The 23,981-nt window shown below is 34.8% G+C and overlaps 1 protein-coding gene across 15 annotated transcripts in view; it reads left to right on the top strand.

Moving 5' to 3' along the window:
- Positions 1–23,981, top strand: part of MPDZ (multiple PDZ domain crumbs cell polarity complex component) — a 172,634-nt gene that overhangs the window by 50,452 nt on the left and 98,201 nt on the right. For all 15 annotated transcript variants that reach the window (XM_054583164.1, XM_054583162.1, XM_054583160.1 and 12 more), the window contains exons 4-10: positions 11,774–11,983; positions 12,458–12,597; positions 13,997–14,210; positions 15,055–15,183; positions 16,669–16,863; positions 19,441–19,555; positions 19,890–19,978. In XM_054583164.1, coding sequence (XP_054439139.1) covers positions 11,774–11,983; positions 12,458–12,597; positions 13,997–14,210; positions 15,055–15,183; positions 16,669–16,863; positions 19,441–19,555; positions 19,890–19,978 — 1,092 coding nt within the window. The remainder of the gene's footprint in view (positions 1–11,773; positions 11,984–12,457; positions 12,598–13,996; positions 14,211–15,054; positions 15,184–16,668; positions 16,864–19,440; positions 19,556–19,889; positions 19,979–23,981) is intronic.

Genomic DNA, 23,981 nt, shown 5'->3' with positions numbered 1-23,981 from the left:
TAATGCATGGCTGGATACTTCCTGGACATACCTTTATACATTCAGTTTTGTAGATTCTATCAGACTTTATCCAAGTAGTTGCAGGTCTACACTATTACTAAAACTATGAAAATTCTCATTGCTCTACATCATTGCTTACACTTGGCACAGTTTTCAAATTTCATACTTTCCGATATTAGTCACTTGGGCGTATGTTCTAATATGTTGTTTTAATCCTCATTTTTCTAATAATTACTTGAGTACCTTTCCATATACTTATTGGTCATTTGTATAGCCTCCTTTATGGAGTCCCTGTTTAAGTCTTTGCCCACTCTTCTATTGGTTTGTTAGTCTTTTCTTCTATTGGTTTGTCAGTCTTTCTCACTGTTTTACAAGGTACATACACACACACATGTATAAATATCTTGGAGATATTTATATCCTCATTAAATTTTAATGAAGTCCCATTTCTCCAGATTTTCCTCTATGGGATGGCCTTTTTTGTTTTATTTACAGAATCACTCAGTATGCCAAGGATGTGGAGATTTTCTCTCAGAAACTTGTATTATCTTCTAAATTTTAGCTATAGTGTGAGGTAGAAGTAAAGTATGTATGTTGATGTGTGTGTTTGTAATTTTCTATTTCAGTGTCCTTTTGACCTAGAACCATTTATTGAAAAGACCATCATCCTTTTCTTTATTAACATTGGCACCATTTTTATAATTCAAGTGGTTGTGTGTGTGGGTGTGTTGAATTCCAGTTTTGTAAAAAAAAAAATTACTATATTTTAAGTGGAATCTTTATAAAAAGGTTTTAGTCTCTAGTTGTTTTTGCTAGGAAATATAGCTATTTTATATTGACTATATCACCAGCTTAATTGAATTCACTTATTAAAGCTTATAGTTTCTGTGTAGATTCACTTGGGTTTTCAGTATACACGATTATGTGTCTGGAAATGATTACAGTTTTTATTTCTTCAATTACAGTATTTATACATTTTACTTCTTTTTCTTTCTCATTGTACTTTCTAAAACCTGTAGTCTAATAGAAGTGGTGATTGTGGATGTAGTAGTCTCATTATCAATTTTAGGGTTAAGATCTTTCAGTATTTCCCTATTAAGTATACATTTTATCTGCTACATTTTTTCTGTCATTTAATGAGCTAATCTATGAGTTTCTCATTTATTTTGTTTGTATGATAAATTAACCTTAATTTTTAAATGTTAATTTAACCTTGCATTTCTGGAGTGCCCAATTTGCTTGTAATTATTATCTTCTTTATATATCTTAGGATTTAGTATGTTAACATTTTTGTTCAGTATTTCTGTATCTATAATTTTTCCTGTCTAGTAACGTCCTTGGTAGGTTTTTGTGTCAAGGTTATACTGGTCTCAAAAGTTGAGAATAGTTACTTCCTTTTCTTGTCAGTGGAATAGTTTATAAAATTGGTGTTAATTTTTTTAATATTTGGAGGAATTTACCAGGGAAATCATCTAGGTCTGTTTTGTTTAAAGTGTGGGAAGATTTTTAATAATGGATTCAATTTATTTTATTTTTACTTTTACTTTTTATTTTTTTAAAATCATGTTTATTCTATTACAGTTGTCTCCATTTTTCCCCTTTGACTTCTCCCAAGTCAACTCTCATTTTGTTGTCCATGTCCATGGGTCACTCATATATGTCCTTTGTTTAGTCCCTCCTTCTTCTTTCCACCATTGTCCTCCTACCCCATCCCCTCTAGTCACTTTCAGTCTGCTCAATGTTCTATAAGAAATATTCAGGTGAGTTACAAATCAATATGTCGAATTTAAGGAGTTTTAGGAGAAAATACAAACTAATATTTTTCTTACCCTGTAGTAACATATTCAAACACAGAAGCTATAAAGTAAAATATTGTCAAAAGACTATGCTAAACATTTAAGACTATACTGTAATATACATATAAAAAAGTTAAAGGACAAGTAATAGAATAGAAGAGTATTTGTAACACATCTAAAAAAGGGTTAATAGTGTTTGTTTTTAGAAAAAATTCTACAGTCATTTACTCAAAAAATGGATAAACAATACAAGAAAGTCATTTAAAGCTTTTTAAAAAAATAATAGTATTAGGCAAGAAATATACAAAAACAGGTTGAGTTTCAGCAAATAATAAAGTAACAATTAAAATAACACATCATTGTCACAACCAGATTAATAAGTATTAAAAAATATTGGTAATATCAAGTATTGGTGACTGTGAAAGGAACTGGGCATTCATAGGCTCTTTTTCTTTGTTTTCTTACAGTGGTCCCTTTAGCATATCTCGTAATGCTGGTTTGGTGGAGGTGTATTCTTTTAGCCTTCTTATGTTTGGGAAGCTCCTTTTTTTGCCTTCCATTTTCATTGAGAGCCGTGCTGGGTAGAGCAGTCTTGGTTGCAGGCCTTTGCTTTTCATGACTTGGAATATTTCTTGCCATTCCCTTCTGGCTTGTAGTGTTTCTGTTGAGAAGTCAGCTGCTAGCCGTATGTTACTCCCTTGTATGTTACTACCTATTTCTCCCTTGCTGCCTTTAGGATTCTCTCTTGTGTTTGATATTTGCCATTTTAATTATGATGTATCTTGGAATGGGCCTCCCCAGGTTCCTCTTGAATGGTACCCTCTCTGTTTCCTGGACTTGTGTGACTTTTTTATCATCCACTTAGGGAAGTTTTCCATCATTACTTTTTCAAACAGGTTCTCTAACCCTTGCTTCTCTTCTTCTCCTTCTGGTATCCCTATTATGCAGACATTATTACATTTCAGGTTGTCCTGCGTTTCCCTCACTGCCTCTTCATTCTTTTTGAGTCTTTTTTCATTTTCTTGCTCTTTCTGGGAGCTTTTTTCTACCTTGTCCTCCAGCTTGCTGATTTGATCTTTGGCTTCATCTACCCTGCTTTGTATTCCTTCTACTGTGTTCTTCAGTTCAGAAATTGTATTCTTCATTTCCTCTCATCTCTTTTTGATAGTTTCTATGTCCTTTTTTCATGCTGATATAGTTTGCAGTAAGTCCCTCGTAGTTTCCCTGTATTTTTTTGTAATTCTCTCTGAGCTCAGTGAGCTCATTGAGCTTCCTTAGAACTGTTGTTTGGAACTCAGTATCTGCTAGTTTACTTGCCTCTATTTTATTTAGTTCTCTTTCTGGGGATTCCTCCTTTCCCTTGAAGTGGGGGGGGGGGCGTTTCTTTCTCTTCCCATTATTCGTGAAACTCTTCTTTTTTACTTATGCCTCTTAAGTTGATCTGTCTTGATTTCTTGACTTTGTGGTGTGCACTTCTCTGGTAGGAGACCACTGTTTTTACTTTCTGGATCTGCCTCTGATAATGTCAGATGTTGTCACTGTCTGACCTTAGGAAGGCCTGTTTGAGACTTTCAGGAATTTACTGTCTGTGTCTGTCTTCTTCAGTTGTTAATCTAGTCACTCTGCACTCACCAGGTGGCTTAGATAGCACAGGGCTGGGTGGAATCCCACCTAGGGGTGGGGTTGTCGGGTCCTCTCATGCTGCCCCCACTAAGGGTGAGTGGTCCCTGACTGAGCAAGATGGCTTATGCTGTATGGGGGATCAGTCAGCACTGAGATCCCACCGGCTACTCTCTTAGCCTCTGTCCCCAGTCTCTCCTCAAGTGTCCTCAGACCACTCTGTGCCCCCTTTAGCCAGGGATTGTAACCTGTGGCTGCCACTCTGTACTCCATAGGCGGCTTAGACAGCACAGGGCAGGATGGAATCCTACCTGGGGGCAGGGCTGCTGGGTCCTCTGATGCTGCCATTCAGAGGGAGTGGTCTCTGCCTGAGAAAGATGGCTGCTCTTTTATTGGAGATGAATCAGGACCAAGTTCCCACTGGCTACTCTCTCACTTGTCTTCCCAAAGTCTCTCCTCAGGTGTCTCTAGTCCACTCTGTCCCCGCCTTTTTTCAGAGATCAGGGTAAGTGGCTGCAAATAAAAATTTATGCGTTGACCCTTTAAACTGGTCTTTCATTTGTCTTTGTGGTGGCTTTGCCGGCCACCTGTCTCTGGCAGAGAGCAACCCTGCTACTTTTCACAGCTGGCTGTTTTCTGTGTACTTTTTGGGCTCTGGTGCTGTGGGCTGGAGATCCCTGCTTTTTGTTCAGACCCCACTCTTCTCAGTGGGATTCAGGTGGCTCTTTTAGTATCCTTTTGGTGCTGTCACACCTGGGTGCCCTGCCTGCCTTCTTGAGTCTCTACCACACTTCTTACCAGTTAGGTTGTGCTAAAGCTGATTCTTCTATCTCCGAGGTTATGAGGCTCCTCTCTTGCTATTGTTCAGTTGTCTGTTCCAGGTGATTTCTCCACAATTTAGTTGTAATTCCAGGTTGGTCCTGGGAGGAGGTCAGTGTGACCTCTACTCATTCTTGCGCCATCTTGAATCCTTATGACTAAGATTTTTTTGTTTTCTTGTTTCTTTCTGTTATTGATTTCTAGCTTGATTCTTCTGTAATCAGAGGACATCTTTTGTATGATATCTGTTTGTTGAGGTTTGATGATATATACTTTAGGAATACCTATAGTCTACTTCGATAAATATTTTTTTTGAATTTGAAAAGAATGTACATTTAGCAGTTGTTGAGTGCAGCATTCTATGTTGCTCACACATGTCAGTTTAGAATATTGTTTAGTTCTTATATCTCACTAATTTTTTCTATTAGTTATTGGGATGTTATGTTTAATCTCTAGTTGTGATTGCAGATTTGGCTGTTGTCATCAGGACTCTGTCCTTTTGCCCCACATGTTTTGAGATTATATTTTTAGATTACTAAGATTGTTTTATCTTCTTACTGACTGACCCATTATCTCTGTGATTTTTCCCTTTTTATGCTCCAATAATGCCTATTTCTTTCAAGTCCACTTGTCTGGTGTTAGTGTAGCTGTAACAGGCTTCTTCTGGTTAATATATGTATATATATCTTTTTGTTCTTCCTATTTTCATCTTTTCTTTACATTTTTTCTTTATTATTAATTTGTATCTTTGGTAAACAGTGTGTGTTTGGCTTTTATTGTGTTATACAGTTTGACAGTTTGTCTTTTACTTTGTGTATTTAACCCCTACATTTAATGCAATTATTGATATATTTTTATTTTAATTTACCATTTTTTGTTTTCCTTTTTGGTTTTATTTATTCAGTTTTGTCTTCTTTTGTGTTACCTTCTTATTTCATCCTCTTCCTCTCTTGGTATGTTATTTTTCTAAATTTTTTTATTCTCTTAGTAGTTACTCTAAAGATTACGGTAAATATGCTTGACCTGAGTTGACTTTTAAGAAAAAGTTTATTTTGAAATAATTCTAGATTCACAGGGAGTTTTTAATATAACATAGAGAGGTTCTATATATACTTCCCCAAGCTCCCTCCCATGGTTACAACTTAGTAATTGTAGTAAAATATCAAAACTGGGAAACTGATATTGGTATAATGTGCCTTAGTTTTTTCAATTTGTGTCATTTTTATTACTTGTGTAGGATTGTGTCACCACCATCACAATCTAAGTACATATCTATTCTATCACCAAAAGATCTCTCTTATGCATCTCTTTGATAGTCATACCCAGCCCCCTTCCCAAGACATCTCTATTACCTGGCAACCATTTCTATCTCTGTAATTTAATAATTTTAAGAATGTTATAAAAATATAATCCTAATGTACATCACCTTTTGAGATTGTTTTGCATTTAGCATAATGCTCTTGTGATTCATCCAAGTTATTGTGTACATTAATAGTTTTTTTATTTTTATTATTGCTGAATATTATTCCATTGTTTGGATGTACCCATTGAGGAACATTTTTGTTTGTTTCCAGTTTTTTACCCTTACAGATTATAGATACTCTTTTATCTTACAGATAAAGCTCCTTTGAGCATGTTTTTATGTGGATATAAATTATTAACCTTTCTGTAATAAATGCCCAGGAGTATAATTGCTGTGTCATATGGTAAATATAAGTTTAATATATATTGTTTAAGAAACTGACAAACTGGTTTTCAGAAGGGTCTACCATTTTATGTTAGTACCAGCAGTGTATAAGCAATCCATTTACTCCACATCTTCATTAGTATTTGGTGTTACCACTATTTATATTAATCATTTTGATAGGTATATAGTGATATTCTTTGTGCTTTTAATTTGTATTTTTTTAATGGGTAATGATGTTGAACATCTTTTATGTTCTTATTTGCCATCCATATATCCTCTTCACTAAAATATTTCTGTTCATTTTCTAATTGGATATATATTTTTTTAACTATAGAGTTTTGACTTTTCTTTATGTAGGCCAGTTATGAGTCCTTTGTCAGATATATGTATCCTTTTTTTAAATTTTACTTTAATTAGTGCTCTCACTACTTCCTGGAAAATGGAAGAAACTCAATGCGGTTTAACCCCATTTACTCTAATCCTTTGTTTTGTGTAATTACCATGTACTTTAAGTCTACATATATTTAAAACGACAAGTTTTAGATTATTATTTTAAGCAATTTACATTTATTTACTCAAATTTTTAATTCTTTTTCTGTACTCTTCAGTCTTTTATGCATTAGGGAAATTCCATCAGGGATCATTTTCTTTCTGCCTAAGAATTTATTTTGCTAATTTTTTTGTTCAAATCTGAGGCAGCACAGTATTTTGTGTGTGAGTGTCTGTGGGGAGGAGATATCCTGAAAGTGCTAGGTTGTCAATTTTTTTGTTCTTACTCTTAATTTTTAGATTCTGTTGTCTTTTTTCATCAATTCACTTAAGTCACTGTCAGCTTTATTTTTCTTGGGAGACAGTGTTTTTTTTCTCTGGCGGCTCTAAGATCTTTCCTTTGTCTTAGCTCTCAGCTGCTTTGCTATGGTATGCTGTGTTAGCTTTTAAAATGGACACAATCTCTACCTTCTGGTATTCATGCTCTTGTATAATCCCTTCTTGAGAGTGGGCCACGCTTATTAAACTGCTTCTAATGGGTAGAATATGACAGAAGTAATTTGTTCTTGTTAATACATTTAAAACATTTTAAAAAATATTTCTTTATACAAATGTTTTAATTGATCGCAATGGAAGGGTTACTCTGATACTGCTGTTCCCACAGGGCAGTCTTAACTCTATATAGAGCTAAAGATGATTTTTATTTTCTTGTGATGCTGCTATGGAAGAAGGAACTCTTTCAGCACACCTCTAAATAAGTGACTTTCTAGGTGAAAGGATACTGTCCATTTCTTCTATATTGCATATAGGCTTTTGCCCAGAACACTAATTAATTGTTTATTCAGATATTTCCTTGTTTGTGCTTCTGCAGCACTTACTAAACAAGTATATGTTTATTGAAACATCATTTTATAACTATTTAAGCCAGTTATAATTATTTTCATAGTTGTATGACTTTATTATGTCATTTAAAAATTTATGCCAAAAATTATGAAAACTTATTTAAATTCTTTTGAAAGGCTACATATATTATGGAGGACTTTAGCCCGCGAAGTCCCCAGATTCGCTGCAAATGGAAGTTGTTCCAGACACTGTTTGCCTGTCAAGGAAAGGGGAAGGCGATTCCCTCTAGTGGGGAATGCTCCCAGCCCCTGTGTTCAATGGCTTTTATTGAAAGTGTTAATAGCGGGGAATAGGTAGCAGGAAAGTATAGGTAATCTAATTATATCAGTATCTTAAGTTTACAGAGTGCAGGTGATATTTGAGGAAGACAAATGGCAGGAACACACCAATTTGCATGGGTCTGAGATGAGTAGACATGAGAGAGCCCAAAACAGTTTAGGGTCAAGGTCCATGAATAATGTAAATATCCTTCCCAGCATGAGCAGGTTGTCTGGTGTGAGAATAACAGAGTTTGAGGGAAGGAGAAACAAAGCATGCTTCAAGGAGTGTGATTTACTTCTAGGCCTGATTTCCTCTGAGGGCCCTTGGAGCTATTATGAGTCCTGCCTATCAACCACATTACTGGTTTTCCAGCCAAGACTTACGTAGCCTTTCCCAAACCCCAGCTTGCACAGGCCTACAGTCCCTGATACCACTCAAAGTGACCCCCAACTATATATTGAATTGATGAAATTATTCTTCGTGAATTGGTTGTATTTGATGAAACTGTAAAACATTGAGGAAAGATTTCATAAATATCTCGAAGATTTTTTTAATGAAATTGTTCCTCAAGTGTCTAAATTCTTGCTCCATGTTGCTCCATGTTCAGAAACCGAATTTGAAAATAATACAATATTATATGAATGTGGTTTATGCAAGAAAGAAGGTAGAGCCCTTCGATAATTAAGAAATTTGTGAATGAATATATATATATGTTCTAAGTTAAAATAATGTTCTTAAGTTATATATTTGTCCTTTGTATTTCTACTTTATCTGACCTATCAGAGTAACTGAACCAATTACTGGTTTTGATGGCATCTTACAAGGGCCTCACCTACACTTCTAAATACTAAGATGGTGTTTTGTTCTGCCTTTTCACAAAGAATTTGACAAATTTTTAATGTAATACTTTGCACAATCTTTATTTGAGTTAGGTTTTAGGTATTAGATCTAATTAAAACCTATTAATTAAGTTATATGTTTATTTACTAAGAATATAAAATCCTTTTTTAGACTGAAATACTCAGCACAGAAGTTAAATAGAGAACACATAATTATTTGGTGACTCTTGCTCATTTACTAGCAACTCCCATAAATTATACAGATTGTTTATCTGTATGTAAAAATCACCAGATAGTTGTTTTCTTCTGTTTATTTGATATTTTATAAACCAAGATGGGAGTCATATTCTTTTTATTAAACATTGATACTGTGTCTGCTATGAACAAACCTATCAAGGAAAATAAGATCCATTCTAATTTTTCAAGGAGATTAGTTCAAAAAGCCATTTTAATAAAGTGATAATAGCAGAATCAGAAGGGGAGTTTGCGCTTTTTTAAGGGTATAAATTTGAAAATTTAAAAACAAGGCTTTTGTATGACATTATAATTAAAATGCAGTTTTTACATGTGTGATCTCTTTAATTTTTGCTTTTACATTTATGTGAACCTCAAGTGCCCAGAGGAGCCAGGAAGAGTCATTGACATGGGTTAAACCTTTAATATATTCAGAGAAAATACTGACAGTTAGCACTTTTATGCACTCTCATTATAATATTGTACTTGCTCTGGTCCTGTAACTTTACTCTTGGAATGCCCTCAACTCCTTGATTTACATAATATCAGAGCTTATACTTCATCAGGTAACTTCGTATGGATAGACTCTCTGTTCTTGGAATGTGATTTGTTCATTCTGGCTTACCATAGAAGAACTCCAAATATTTTTACCTATGAAATATATCAGAGATTTTACCTGTGAAATATACCATAGGTCTTCGTGTGTGGGATCCTCAGCCTGTGACAAATTTCATTATGCCATCTGTTTCAACCTGAGCAGTGCAGCTTCTGCTGGCAGACTGTATTGAAGTTTCCATGGCTCAGGATTTAAAAAAAAATCAGGTTTGGCATAAGAAGCTTGCTTTTGAAAAAATAATAATTGATCATACCTGCTGTAGATTTAAAAATAAGCATTTGAAAGGATTCCCAAAAGCCTCTTTTAAGCACATTGATCTCTTTTTTTTCATCTGTGGTTGTAGAAGACATTATAGTGGTTGAATTATTGGTAACTTTGGTAACTTACTGATTTTTCTGCTTCATTTTTAAGGATAAGTAACATACTCTTAGGCTAAGTGGGTGATGTGAAATACTTTGATTACTTCTATAATAGAAGCTCTTTACCTAATACTTTATTTGCAGGAATGATAAATGACTATATATAAAACAAAGATGATTAAGAACACCATGATGAAAAAAATATAGCACATTTATACTGTTTCTGCTATATACTGTGTGTGACTTTGTTAATTTTGTCACCTGGAAACTGAAAATAGAGATATTTGGAGGGTTATTGGGGAGATTTTATCAGAGTAGATCCTTATAAAATGAATAAACACATTCTGCAAATACATGTTGAAAGCCAATTTTGTGCTAGCTGGGCACTCTTTTGGAGAATGAAGCTGTACTAGAGAATAAAATAGTCAAATTCTTCCACTGGAGAATTTTTACATTCTAGTCTGTCTTGGCAGATTGGTATCAAAGCTCCATGACAATAGGCTACATGCCAAGTGGTACTAAGCACCATGAAGAAAAATAGGGCAGGGTGAGCTCATGAAGTATAATGGTAGGATGCTTTCTTAGATATGGTTGTCAGGGAGGCCTTCTCTGTGGTGACATTGAGCACACTTGAATGAAAGAAATAAGTGTGTAGCTACTTGGGAGAAAGATGTACCCAACTGGTAGAGGTGGAAGCTTGACAATTTGAGGAAAGCTGAAGTGGTCACTATAGCTGGAGCAATATGGGTGAAGGACAGAGTGCTAGGAGATGAATTTACAGAGTGATCCCAAAACATCATTGGTGTAACCTTTCTGATAAGTAATTGTAGATAAAAAGTTAGATTCCAGACACCCTATAAAAATATGAAATCAGGATTGACTGCACTGTTTTGTGAATTGCTTTGCTTTAACTTGGAGCTCTTTATAACAGGCACACAGAAGTAATTATAGAGTATTTTCCCCCAATGGAATTATTTTTTGGCATTGTTTATTTTTTTCATTGTATCTGGAATTTGCCAAACTGTGAGGTTTGAGGGCACAGTCTTCCTGCCTGGCAGCTCTGTCCAAGATTTTTGAGACCAACAGCAAAGGAGTTAAGTTCCAAATATAAAGTTAGAGGGAAGAATCTACACAAGATCAGACTCATGTCTGAATCAGCTGCAAGTTCTGGAGGTTCCCAAAACTACCCTCAGAGTCAGCATTTCAGTAGAAAGACCTTCAGAACTTATGGAAAGCTATTAAACTCATGCTTTTGGTCTACTTTATGAAAAGGATACAGGTCAAAAATTATCCAGATGAAGAGACGTAATGCAAAGCCTGGTAGGATTTCAAATCAAAGCTTTTATTTTCCTCAGGAAGTGTTCCCTTCCCCCAATTCTATGCATGACAGTATGCACAAAGTATTGCCAGTCCAGCAAGCTCATGTGAGCTCTGTGTTGAAAGTTTTTATTTGGGCATCATTTTATGCTAGTTTGATTGACTGCCCATATAGTTTAACACAGCATCAGAATTGAGCTGATAGCATGTGACCTTGGGGCCCACCATGAATAACAAAGACATTCCTATCATCTGGGAAATTCCAAGGCTTTAGAAGTTACCTCCTAGGAGCTGGGGACAAAAGCCAGACCTCTCTTTGGGGAAAATCAGATTCTTTACTACAGACACTGTTTTAAAAATTCAAGTAATATGGAAATCCCCGAGATCCCATTTCTTTGGAACAACTAATGTTATATTGGTTGTTTAGTATATATTGTTTCAGATGTTTAATACATATATAAACATATTTTTTGGAAAGTACATTGAATTCTATTATACATATTATTCTATAGTCGTTTTCACTTAAAATTGTGTATATGGATGTTATGTTTTTGCATGTATTTTAATGAGTACCCTGGAATTGAACACTGGAAGTAATTACTTTAAAATTAGTTTTTATCTAATAAAAAGTGCTGCATTGCACATTTATATACATGTCTTTGTGTATTATTCTGATTTTCTCCTTAAAATAAATTTCTTGAAATAGAGTTGCTGAATTAAAGGGTATGGACAATTTGAAATTTGGTACATACTTTATTATTACTCCTCTTGGGATGCTTTTGATGAACTAGGTTGTGGAACTTCAAAATTGTTAATTTCTATATTACTCTTAGGTAAACATTGCAACTTCGGCGATTTCAAATGTAGAATGTGCCCATGTTCCACATCTCAGCCCAGCTGTAATTACTACTGTGCAAAATGAATCCTTTTTTTCATCCCAAAACAATGGGAATCTGGAAGCACTTACAGCTTCAGGCACTCCACACATCAATGGGAAACATGCTTGTGATGACTTTGATCAACTAATCAAAAATATGGCCCAGGTAAGATTATTTTTTTCCTGTTATGATAGAATATTCAATATCTTAAGACTGTAATCAAGTCCTGGATAAATTTAAGAATATTAACAAATTTATATTATGTAACATGTTAAATATATATTAAATATATATTTTATTAAATGTAGTATTAAATATATTCCCATTAATGAGGACATTGATAACATTTGAAACAAATTGGAATGAAAATGAAGATTTTGTGTGAGTGTGGGTGGTTCGGAAATTTTTCTATTTCATTTTTTTAAATTAACAAATTTAAACTGAATATTATATTTTATGTTCCAGAAATATTCTTCAGGATAAATAAAATGTCTCATTCTAGGTGATGAGGAAGAAACATTATCTTAGAAAAATTTTTTTTAATTTATTTTTTTTAAAATGATGCCACTAATAAGATGACTAATAAGATAAGTGCAGTGATTGGCTTTGGTTTTATTTCTTGCTTTGTTTTCGGGACAGGGTCGCCACATAGAAGTGTTCGAGCTCCTCAAGCCTCCCTGCGGAGGCCTCGGATTCAGTGTTGTGGGACTAAGAAGTGAAAACCGGGGAGAACTGGGGATTTTTGTGCAGGAGATTCAAGAGGGCAGCGTGGCTCACAGGTGAGACTGGCAGGCTGCTTCTCTGGTTTTGGTACCACATTCAGGTGGTGTCAATCCCCTTGGGAGAATTTAGAGAGGCAAAAATGAATAAAAACCCCTAAAACTTCAAATGTAATGATATCGAGTTTTTTTAAAAAAATATATCATTACCATTACAAAGATAAAAATTAAGTCCTGTTGAAAAGAGAGTAGCTTTTAAATATACACAGACTTAATCACTTTTTAGTAAGAAAAGAGAAATTTGATTAGGATGGTATTCTAAATGTTAGTAAATGGTCTTTTTTTGATTAAATTTTAAAATTACTATTTAGAAATTCAAGCCATGTAATTCAGACTATACTTTATTAATATACTTAAAGTAACAAGTAAATATATGCATCTTTGCTTTTATTTGTACAAGATAGGAACATCCAAGATGTAGGTTGAGTGGTTAGCTGAAAGAAAAGGACTTTCAAATGGGAGGAATTGACTAGGGGTAGATCAACTAAAGCCAAAGTGTATGTTTTTTTAAAAAAAAATTTGTATTGTACTTTTCCATTATCATTTTGCCCCTCCTCCAGTCACCGTACTGTTGTCCATGTCCATGAGTCCTTTTTGCTTGAACTCTCTCTCCTTCCCTTGTCTTCCCCAGACAGCTGTCATCCTGCTCTCCATCTATGAGTCTGTCTCCATTTTGCTTACTAATTCAGTTTGTTCTTAGAGTCCACATATGAGTGAAACCATAGGGTGTTTGTCTTTCTCTGACTGGCTTATTTCATTTAGCATGATGTTTTCCAGGTCTGTCTATGCTGTTGCAAAGAATAAAATTTTCTCTTTTTTTACAGTCGAGTAGTATTCTGTTGTGTAAATGTCCCATAGTTGTTTTATCCACTCATCTACTGATGGACACTTGGGCTACTTCCATATCTTGGTGATTATAAATAATGCTGCAGTGAAAATAGGGGTGCTTATGTTCTTCCAAATTAGTGTTTTGGGTTTTTTCAGATATATTCCCATAAGTAGGATTGCTGGGTCAAAAGGCACATTCATTCTGAACTTTTTGAGGTATCTCCATACAGCTTTCCTCAGTGGTTGCACCAGCCTGCATTCCCACCAGCAGTGTAAAAGGGTTCCCCTTTGTCCATATCCTTGCCAGCACATGGTGTTTGTTGATTTATTGATGGTAGCTGCCATTCTGACAGGTGTGAGTTATATCTTATTGTGGTTTTAATTTGCATTTCTGTGATGATTAATGACATTGAACGAAGTATATATTTTCAAATATAGAAGTGCCATTAAGAGCTTTAAACATATGGACATTAGAAAATAGAATAAAGATAACCTGAGAATATATGCCAGAAAAGCTGTCATTGTCTAGGGAGCTGTCTAATATCTTTTACCCCCTTTTCTTTCTTGATAGAGATGGAAGATTGAAGGAAACTGATCAAATCCTTGCTATCAATGGGCAGGCACTTGATCAGACCATTACACATCAGCAGGCTATTAGCATCCTTCAGAAAGCCAAAGATAATGTCCAGCTAGTTATTGCCAGAGGCTCACTGCCTCAGCTGATCAGCCCCATCATTTCCCGGTCCCCATCTGCGGCCAGCACAATTTCAGCTCACTCTAATCCGGTGAGTATATAAGGTGTTCACAAGGAACAGAACATATTTTTCCTGTTCTTTTTTGATTTTTTACAGGTTTCCAATTCCTTAGGTTCTTTGTCTTTATTGAGATTTTGCCTTTTTATTCTTTTAGTTCTCCCTAGTCTGGAATATTTTTATTTAATTGTAATTAAGTTTCTGGCTTCTAAAACAGTTTTTACTATTTTTATGAAGTTTATTTTTTATTTGACAGGATGCCTCAAATGAAAAAATATTTAGTCCTTTAACAAAATTGACTATCTGTAGACAGATATAATCTTGATTTTGCTTTGTAAATTGTAGTTTACACAGGGTGGGGCAAAAGTGGGTTTACAGTTGAGAGTGTATGAAATGCAGAGTTCATTCATGTGTTATTATTTATTAATTATTCCATTATTTTTCTATAGGAACAACTGTAAACCTACATGTGCCCCATCCTGTATTGTTAGTTAGGCTCTTGGTGACTTTAAGAAGTCATCTAATTTAGAATCCTGCAATGCAGATAATGCAGAAAATATTTTTAATAGGTAAAAGGTTCTCCTTGATCTCTTTCTTTTTAAAAAATGTTATACAAAGGATCTCACAAATCATCACTATCTTTACCTGGTTAAAGGTCTCTATAATGATGTACTGATAATTCGAGAATGATTATGCAGTAACAATCTGTTGAAAGGGAAGTGTACTAAATAAAAGGTACATTTCTTAAGGTCCATTATGTTTGCACTCAATCCTTTAATACTACTCACAAAATAACATTCACAAAAACCTCAGCTACAAGGAAAATTTTAGCTTTTCCTAAGTTTTTTTCAGGTACTCATAGGAGTTTTGTTTTCAGGTTCACTGGCAGCATGTGGAAACTATTGAATTGGTGAACGATGGATCGGGTCTGGGATTTGGCATTGTAGGAGGAAAAGCAACTGGTGTAATAGTAAAGACCATTCTGCCTGGAGGAGTGGCTGACCAGGTAAGCCACTTCCAATGGGTCTTTTATACTGTTTTATCAAATGGTATGGCTTTATCTTTTAAATTATCTTCAGGAAAGAGAAACTTTGGCCTTAGGTAATACCAAGGGAGATGAGTTATAATATTCTCTTTGCTGGGCTGTCCCTAAAATGTTTTCTTAGACCTGGGAAGAAATGCCCCTCAAATGAGAACATTATTAAGTTAAAGTAATTTTGATCATTGTAGAGGTAGCACAGTCCTTTATTTTATGATCATAAATCATATTTATAAACCTAGTCATCTGTTTTATGGTATCTAGATATTATTGCAGAAAGAATACTTCATTATAGTAGGAAAGAAACAAGGTTCATCTTGTCCCATTAGTGATGGGGCACTGGTGTCATCTTTGTATATGAAGCACAGTCTGTTTTTATCACTTAGAGTAGCTCATTACAGAATTGCCATTTATGCTGTGTGACATGTTGGAATATATATAAGAAAACAGTAGTTACTTGTTATGATTTATATTTTAATTAGAATGAGTATTGCTAATGTAAGTATCTTTTGCCTTGATTATAACAATTTGTTTATGAAGATATTTGCTTTGGCATGTATATTTGAGTTTAGGAGTCAGATTTATCAAATATTTGTCATATTCATAAATGAAAGTCAAATTTTTTGGCAGCGTTATCAAGAGAGGTATTGACAGTAACACAATAGTTTGCAAACTTTGTTTCTTTTCAATATTAGCCAGTATCTAGTGACATCAGTGAGATTCCCCTGGTTAACAGGCTTGTGATAAATAAGTTTTACCTTCAGTATAGAGGTGCAGAGTCCAATACTGTGGGCAGTTGCCACATGTTACTTTTAAATTCAAATTTAAATTAATTAAAATTAAATAAAATTACAAATGCAGTTGCTTGGTTGGGCTAGTGACATGCTGCTTATGTAGCTGCCATATTGGACAATGTAGAACGTTTTCATCACTGCACAAAATTCTAGTGGCAACAGTTTTTATGGAGGCTTACAAGACAGCTTTTCACTCTCCTCCTCCATCTGGATTTTTATCTCACCATGATTTCTTCTGCAAATAAAATCTTTAGAAATATTTATAAGTTAAATGGCAAGGCAAAAAATTGTGGTTATTAATTCAGTGCTTTCTTGTGGTTCATACCTTATTTTGAACAATATGTATTTGTATAGTTATACTTCATCTTTGCTTAATGACATTTTCTCCTCCTATATCTCAAAAAAATTCACAAAAAGGCTTAATATTTTCTTGCATCTAGTGGGTAGAAATCAAATTTACAAGCTCATATTGACTATCAATTTAAGGAATATTTTTGAAATTTAGTTACTTAAAAACATTTAAAATCACAACCATATTTGGTGTCCCATGATTGATATTTCCCAGCATTTTTTAAAATTATTGCCTTTCCCTTACTTAGGATCGCTCTGATGGTGGTAATAATAATAAAGCCTAATAAAACAATCTCTTTTTATTCAGCATGGGCGATTATGCAGTGGAGACCACATTCTAAAGATTGGTGACACTGATCTAGCAGGAATGAGCAGTGAGCAAGTAGCACAGGTCCTCAGGCAGTGTGGAAACAGAGTGAGATTGATGATTGCCCGAGGTGCCATAGAAGACCCAGCAGCGCCCACTATGTCCTCATCCCCATCTTCTACGCCAGAGATGCGGGTATGTAGTTAAAAACAGTTAATTGGGGAAGTCATAGACAATAGCTCTGCAATGACAGGATGTTTACTTTAAAACTAGATTTATTAATGTTTATTAATGATAAAAAATGAAACAAAATTCAAATGTAGAGATGTTTTGGCACAAAAAATATGTTTTTGGGAATAATGTGTAACAGATTAAAAATAAATTGTGTAAAAAATGCTTGATGACTATTTTATGTTTTTCTCTAAGTAGCACATGAGAATAATGTTTTGCAGTATGGAAAAGTTTTAAAGAGTTACTCGTTACTAATACCTAAAGCATGGGCTGTAAGTTTTAATCATTCCCTTTCAACAACTTTCTTTATAGTGTCTTTATTTTGGGGGTGGTAGTGATGAATAAAGCTCACTAAAATCTTTTATATTATTATTTTAAGGTGTGTCACACAGCTGTTACCTGATTTGTAATGAGAAGTCACTATTAACAACAGTTACTATAAATTTTTTAAAAGTTATGCTTTTTAGGTTGTAACAAAAGCTTTCTTCATATGTATAGCATTACATCTCTATTTTTAACATGATATGAAAAAAGCTAAACGATTTCAGAATTATTAGAATGTGGTTATCACAAATAGTTGAGGTCACAAAATGGTTATAGTGGATAAAGTAAAACTATTTTTTTTCCAGAAATATCTTAAATATTTAAGAAGAGAATCACACTCAATTTTTAGATAAACTTTATAGCAAGTGTTAAGCCCTACATTCCTTTGTCATAGATCTAAAAGCATCTATGTGATTTTTTTCTATTAAAGTATTTTCTAACCAATTGCTTCAAAGTCTTTTTTTAGTATCCTAACCTCCTCCACAAGCCCTTTGAAACTTTATTAGAACACTTGAAATTTCCATGATTCTGTTGTTCTTAGGATTGAGTTTGGTTGCTATTTTTTGCAGAGAAAGAAGTAAAGAAAAGCTTGTTTATGAAAGTATTTAAGTGGCATTCTTTGTGGTAAACAAAAACATTTTATTCAGCAACATATAAATGAATGCAGTACCGAAAACCATTTGATGTAATTGAAAGCTTAGAAAAATATCTGTTCTGTGCATATCATCATTTCTGAAGCTTGTGCCCCTTTTAAAACCATTCGATAGTCAAATTGCCACCCTCTAAAATAGCACTCGCATAAGTCTTATTAAAAATAGAAAACACATTTGTTTCAATTGAAGCAGATTTCATCTTGTCATTTTCTTGTAATTATCTAAACTTTAAACTTTTTGCTAAGTTTGCGCAGATAATTATGTGCAGTGAGAACACTAAATGAAACTTTACCATAAATTTATATCTCATTTAGGTGGACTATCAGTGAGATATGGTCAGAGTTTCCATGACGAAAATCAGAGAGCATTACCAGCTAGCCACAACCAGCATGTCCATCCAAACACTTAGCCTTCATTCTGTGTGACCTTGTTAGGGTTCTCTGTGGAATCTGCTGACACTGCACTAGTATCTAATAACAGTAGCTCACTGAGAACTTATTTCATTAGTCCATAAATGCTTAATTCTAGGACCCCTGCGCATGAGGCCAATATATCATTAATAACAGTGATACATGTCAAGAGAACACTGCCTCCAGCTGTCACTAAAGGACTGAAGGATATCAAAGCAAAAAGGCACAATTTCCTTATAAATAGCTTTTAAAGTAAAGTATTGAATATACAAAACAAATACAGGACGATTTTAACCAGATCATTGGTGAATTTCACTGATTCCTTAAATTATCAGCCTGTTAATGATATGTCTGAGGGATAGATTGTCATATTCAATGGTGTTAGAATCAGCTATCAACTTAGGATAGTAATAGTAGCAACAAGTCCTGAGGAGACAAGATGGCCTCTGCAGTCCACTAGGGACTTTACACATAGCATAGCAATTAAGGGCAGGGGTGCAGCAACCAGCCAGTCTGCATTTGAATTCTGTCTCTACTAGAATGCTTACTGTTTGTCCTTGAAGAAGTGTATGTTCCTCAGTTTCCCCAGAGAAAAATTGACAGCAATTGTGCCTACCTCATAGGCTTGTTCTAAGGAGTAAATGAATTAAGATATGTCAACTGCCTGTTAAATAGAAACTTCTCAATATATATTAGCTAGACATACTAGTTTATTTTTGGTAGACAGCTTAACAATGTGTTGCTTAGAAAAATTCACTGACAAAGCTAGATTTGAACTTGTTGATCCAAATTCAAAACGTGAGTTCTTTCAGCCACCTAACTTCTTCAAAACTGAAGATGAGCCATCTCTGATAATAGAATTTGTTAATAAGAAACTGTTTGAAATGTAAAGTTTTGTATACACAAACAATAATGTATTTCTCTGATAAGGGCTTGTGTTCAGCTTTGCTGCTGGTATACCTTATTAGTACAGATTTGATGCTAGTCCATGTTATCAAGATTGAAGGAGTAATCTATACTATAATCTTCTAGCAGGGTTCTCTGGCAGCTAATTACAGTTTATTATTTCCAAATAAAGGCTGTAGCTTTTTGAGTTTATCATGTTTGTTTCCATGTTTATTTTTTTGTACATTTATTTATCAATTTTATTTTAGGTTGATGCTTCCACTCAGAAAAGTGAAGAAAATGAGACATTTGATGTAGAACTCACTAAAAATGTCCAAGGATTAGGAATTACCATTGCTGGTTACATTGGCGATAAAAAATTAGGTAGTTTTAAACATTAATACTTTTTTTTTAAATTTTACAATTGTCTCCAGTATAATTATCTTATGAAATATTGACTCAACATTATGTATTTTTATATTGTTGGAGGAACAGATTGAAAACGTTTCTAGGAATAACTGAATGTATGCAGTTGTTTTGTATTTAAGACAGACAGAATTATTATTCTCTAGCTTAAGTTTCTACTACTAGTTTTGTTTGTGTGGCTTATTGATTTATATTTGTTTCAAATGAGTATTTTATATTTAGATAATGGCTGGTGGATATTCTTTATTATTTATCTTTTTAAATAGTAAAAATAGAACTATTTTCAATTTAGAACCTTCAGGAATCTTTGTAAAGAGCATTACAAAGAGCAGTGCTGTTGAACACGATGGAAGAATACAAATTGGAGACCAAATCATAGCAGTAAGTAACACATTTAATTTTATTTTGTTAATTTTCATGGTTGGTTGAAAAATGCATTCCCCTAGTTTAGTCAGTTCTGAAAACTACATTTAGCTGAGCACATTAACTGACTTTGATGATTTAAAGCTCTCATTACAATTACCAATTCTATTGTTTTGTGGAAGTAAGAGCATTACATACTGATTTCAGTTCTAAAGGCGGGACTTCATTCTTGAATAGTTTCTGATACATCTGATTTTGGGTTATAACATTAATATTATAGTTATACTTTAGTTACATTAATATCATAGTTACACTTTGGTTGCAGACACTTCAAAGAGCACATGTCAAAACCTTTAGTTTACTTGAATGTGAATTTGGAATGTATTTTGTTTTTTTAATTTAGCAGAACGACACTGCTATTGTTGACTCCATGAACAGGGCTACATTTAGCTCTAACAGTATACGGGAACAAAGAAAAGTTCCAGCCTATCTTAATTAGATCAAGCCCATCATTGTTATTTTAGTAACATCACTATGTTTTGATCATATGATCTATTCAGGGCAGTGTACAAAAAAGTCTAACTTTCAGTTCAGTGTTCAGTGGAAAGGGGACTATGTAACTCCTTAGAACAGAAATCCAAAAGATCCTGCACCAGGGGCTTCCTGGTTAACAACTTTAGGAAAAATTGGAGGCAATCTATCCTCTTGGAGATTTAAAGTACACACTGAAAGATCAAAGACTGGGAAGTTCTGTAGTAGAGAAACTTGTTTAACTCTTCTAATTTAGTGCTTCCTAAACCTTTGTAATCATGGGTTCTGTCTGTCCTCAAACATATATTAATATTCTTTGGAAGACATATTAGGGAATGACAATTTATCTTCATACCTGTTCGTTCATGCTTAATTATTTTTTTAATTAATTTATTTCTTTAAATATATTTGTCTCTGCCTACCCCCCACCACTTTCCCTTGCCCCCTCCCTCCCTCCCTCAACTCTTCCCCTTCGGTTTTGTCCATGAGTCCTTGCTATATGTTCCTTGACTTTCCCCTTCCCTTCCTTTTCCCCCACTCCCACCCTCTTTCCCTCTTGTCTCTGTTGGTTTCTTTTCCTTTCAGTGTTGCTGGTCATATTTTCCTTGCATCTTTGTATTGTTGGTTAGGTTCCGCTTATAGGTGAGATCATACGGTATTTGTCTTTGGCCCCCTGGCTTATTTTGCTTAGCATAATGCTCTGAGTTCCATCCATGCTGTCGCGAAGTTTAGTAGTTCTTTTTTTCTTTCTGCTGCATAGTACTCCATTGTGTATATCTACCATGATTTTTTGATCCACTCATCTACTGATGGGCATTTAGGTTGCTTCCAGCACTTGGCTATTGTAAATTGTGCTGCTATGAACATTGGGGTGCATAGGTTCTTTTGTATTGGTGTTTTGGTGTTCTTAGGGTATAGTCCCAGCAGGGGAATCCCTGGATCAAAAGGCAGTTCCATTTTCAGCTTTTTGAGGAAATTCCACACTGCTTTCCGCAGCACAATGGCTGCACCAGTCTGCATTCCCACCAACAGTGGACTAGAGTTCCCTTTTCTCCACAGCCTCGCCAAGCACCTGTTGTTTGTTGATCTGTTTATGATGGCCATTCTGACCGGTGTGAGGTGGTCCCTCATGGTGGTTTTGATCTGCATTTCTCTGATGGCTAGTGATACTGAGCATCCTTTCAAATGTCTTTGGGCCCTCTGTATCTCCTTGGAAAAGCGTCTGCCCAGGTCTTTTACCCATTTTTTGATTGGATCATTTTTCTTCTTGGAGAGGAGTCAAGTGAGTTCTTTATGTATCTTGGAGCTCAAACCTCTATCTGATGTATCATTAGCAAATATATATTTCCATAGAGTTGGTTCCATTTTCATTTTGCTGATGTTTTCTTTAGCTGTGCAGAAGCTTCTTATTTTGATGAGGTCCCACTTGTTTATTCTTTCCTTTATGTCCCTTGCCTTAGGAGACATATCGGTGAAAAAATTGCTGCGTGGGATATCTGAGAGTTTCCTGCCAATGTTCTCCTCTAGGACTTTGATGGTGTTGCGACTTATATTTAAGACTTTTCTCCATCTTGAGTTTATTTTTGTGTATGGTGTTAGCTGATGATCCAATTTCAATTTTTTGCATGTAGCCGTCCAGCTCTCCCAACACCATCTTTGAAGAGGCTATTATTGCTCCATTTTATGCTTCTGCCCCCTTAGTCAAATATTAGTTGCCCATATAGACCTGGGCTTATTTCTGGGCTTTCTATTCTGTTCCACTGGTCTATGGGTCTGTTCTTGTGCCAGTACCAGATTGTTTTGAGTATAGTGGCTTTGTAGTAGAGTTTGATGTCCAGTATTGTGATCCCTCCTATTTTGTGTTTCTTTCTCAAAATTGCTGTGGGTATTCGGGGTCGTTTATGGTTTCATATAAATTTTTGAAATGTCTGTTCTATTTCTGTGAAATGTGTCATTGGTATCTTAATAGGGATTGCGTTGAATCTATAAATTCCTTTGGGTAGTATGGACATTTTGATGATATTAATTCTTCCAATCCATGAGCACGGTATATGCTTCCATTTATTTGTGTCTTCCTTAGTTTCTTTCTTCAATGTTGTACAGTTTTCTGCGTACAGGTCTTTTACCTCTTTGGTTAAATTTATTCCTAGGTATTTTATTTTTCTTGTTGCTATATCGAATTGTATTTTTTTTCTGATTTCTCCTTCTTCTATTTCATTGCTGGTGTACAAAAATGCCTTTGATTTCTGAATGTTGACTTTGTATCCTGCTGTTTTGCCAAGTTCACTTATTAGGTTGAGGAGTTTTTTGGTAGAGTCTACAGGGTTCTCTATGTACACTATCATGTCACCTGCAAACAGTGATAGCTTTACTTCCTCCTTTCCTATTTGGATGCCTTTTATCTCTTTCTCTTGTCTGACTGCTGTGGCTAGGACTTCCAATACGATGTTGAAAAGAAGCAGTGAGAGCGGACATCCTTGTCATGTTCCTGATCTTAGTGGGAAAGCTTTCAGTTTTTGCCTGTTGAGTATGATGTTGGCTGTAGGTGTTTCATATATGGCCTTTATTACTTGAGGAATGGCCCATTTATTCCCCTTTTGCTGAGTGTTTTGATCATAAATGGGTGCTGTACCTTATCGAGTGCTTTTTTCTGTGTCTATCGAGATGATCATGTGGTTTTTGTCTTGTCTTTTATTTATGTGATGTATTATGTTTATTGACTTGCATATATTGAACCATCCCTGCATCCCTGGGATGAATCCCACTTGATTGTGGTGGATAATCTTTTTAATGTATTGCTGGGTGCTGTTTGCCAATATTTTGTTGAGGATTTTAGCATCTATGTTCATCAGCAAAATTGGCCTGTAATTTTCTTTCTTGGTAGGGTCTTTATCTGGTTTTGGGATCAGGGTGATGCTGGCCTCATAAAAAGAGTCTGGGAGTCTTCCCTCCTCTTGGATTTTTTGGAATAGTCTGAGGAGGACAGGGGTTAGCTCTTCCTTAAATGTTTTGTAAAATTCTCCTGTGAAACCATCCTGCCCAGGGCTTTTGTGTGCCGGGAGTTTCTTGACTACTGCTTCAGTTTCCCCAGCTGTTATTGGTCTGTTCAAGCTTTCTGTTTCTTCCTCCTTCAGTGTTGGAAGATTATACTTTTCTAAAAATTTGTCCATTTCATCAAGGTTTTCAAATTTCTTGGCTTATAATTGTTCATAGTAGTTTCTGACGATCCTTTGTATTTCTGTGGTATCAGTTGTTATTTCTCCTCTTTCATTTCTGATATTATTAATTTGGATCCTCTCCCTTTTTGTCTTGATGAGTCTGCTTAAAGGCTTGTCAATTTTATTTATCTTTTCAAAGAACCAGCCTCTGGCTTGGTTGACCCTTTGAATTGTTCTTTTCGTCTCTATGTCATTCAGTTCTGCTCGAATCTTGACTGTTTCCTTCCTTCTACTTGCTCTGGGATTTATTTGTTGTTGTTTCTCCAGTTCTT

The sequence above is a fragment of the Pteronotus mesoamericanus genome, unplaced genomic scaffold (genome assembly GCF_021234165.1).
Source record: "Pteronotus mesoamericanus isolate MK-2021 breed Mesoamerican mustached bat unplaced genomic scaffold, CSHL_Meso_final contig_73, whole genome shotgun sequence".
Classification (NCBI taxonomy): domain Eukaryota; kingdom Metazoa; phylum Chordata; class Mammalia; order Chiroptera; family Mormoopidae; genus Pteronotus; species Pteronotus mesoamericanus.
Note: the sequence above shows the minus strand (reverse complement) of the source record. Positions and strands in the feature narration are given on the sequence as shown.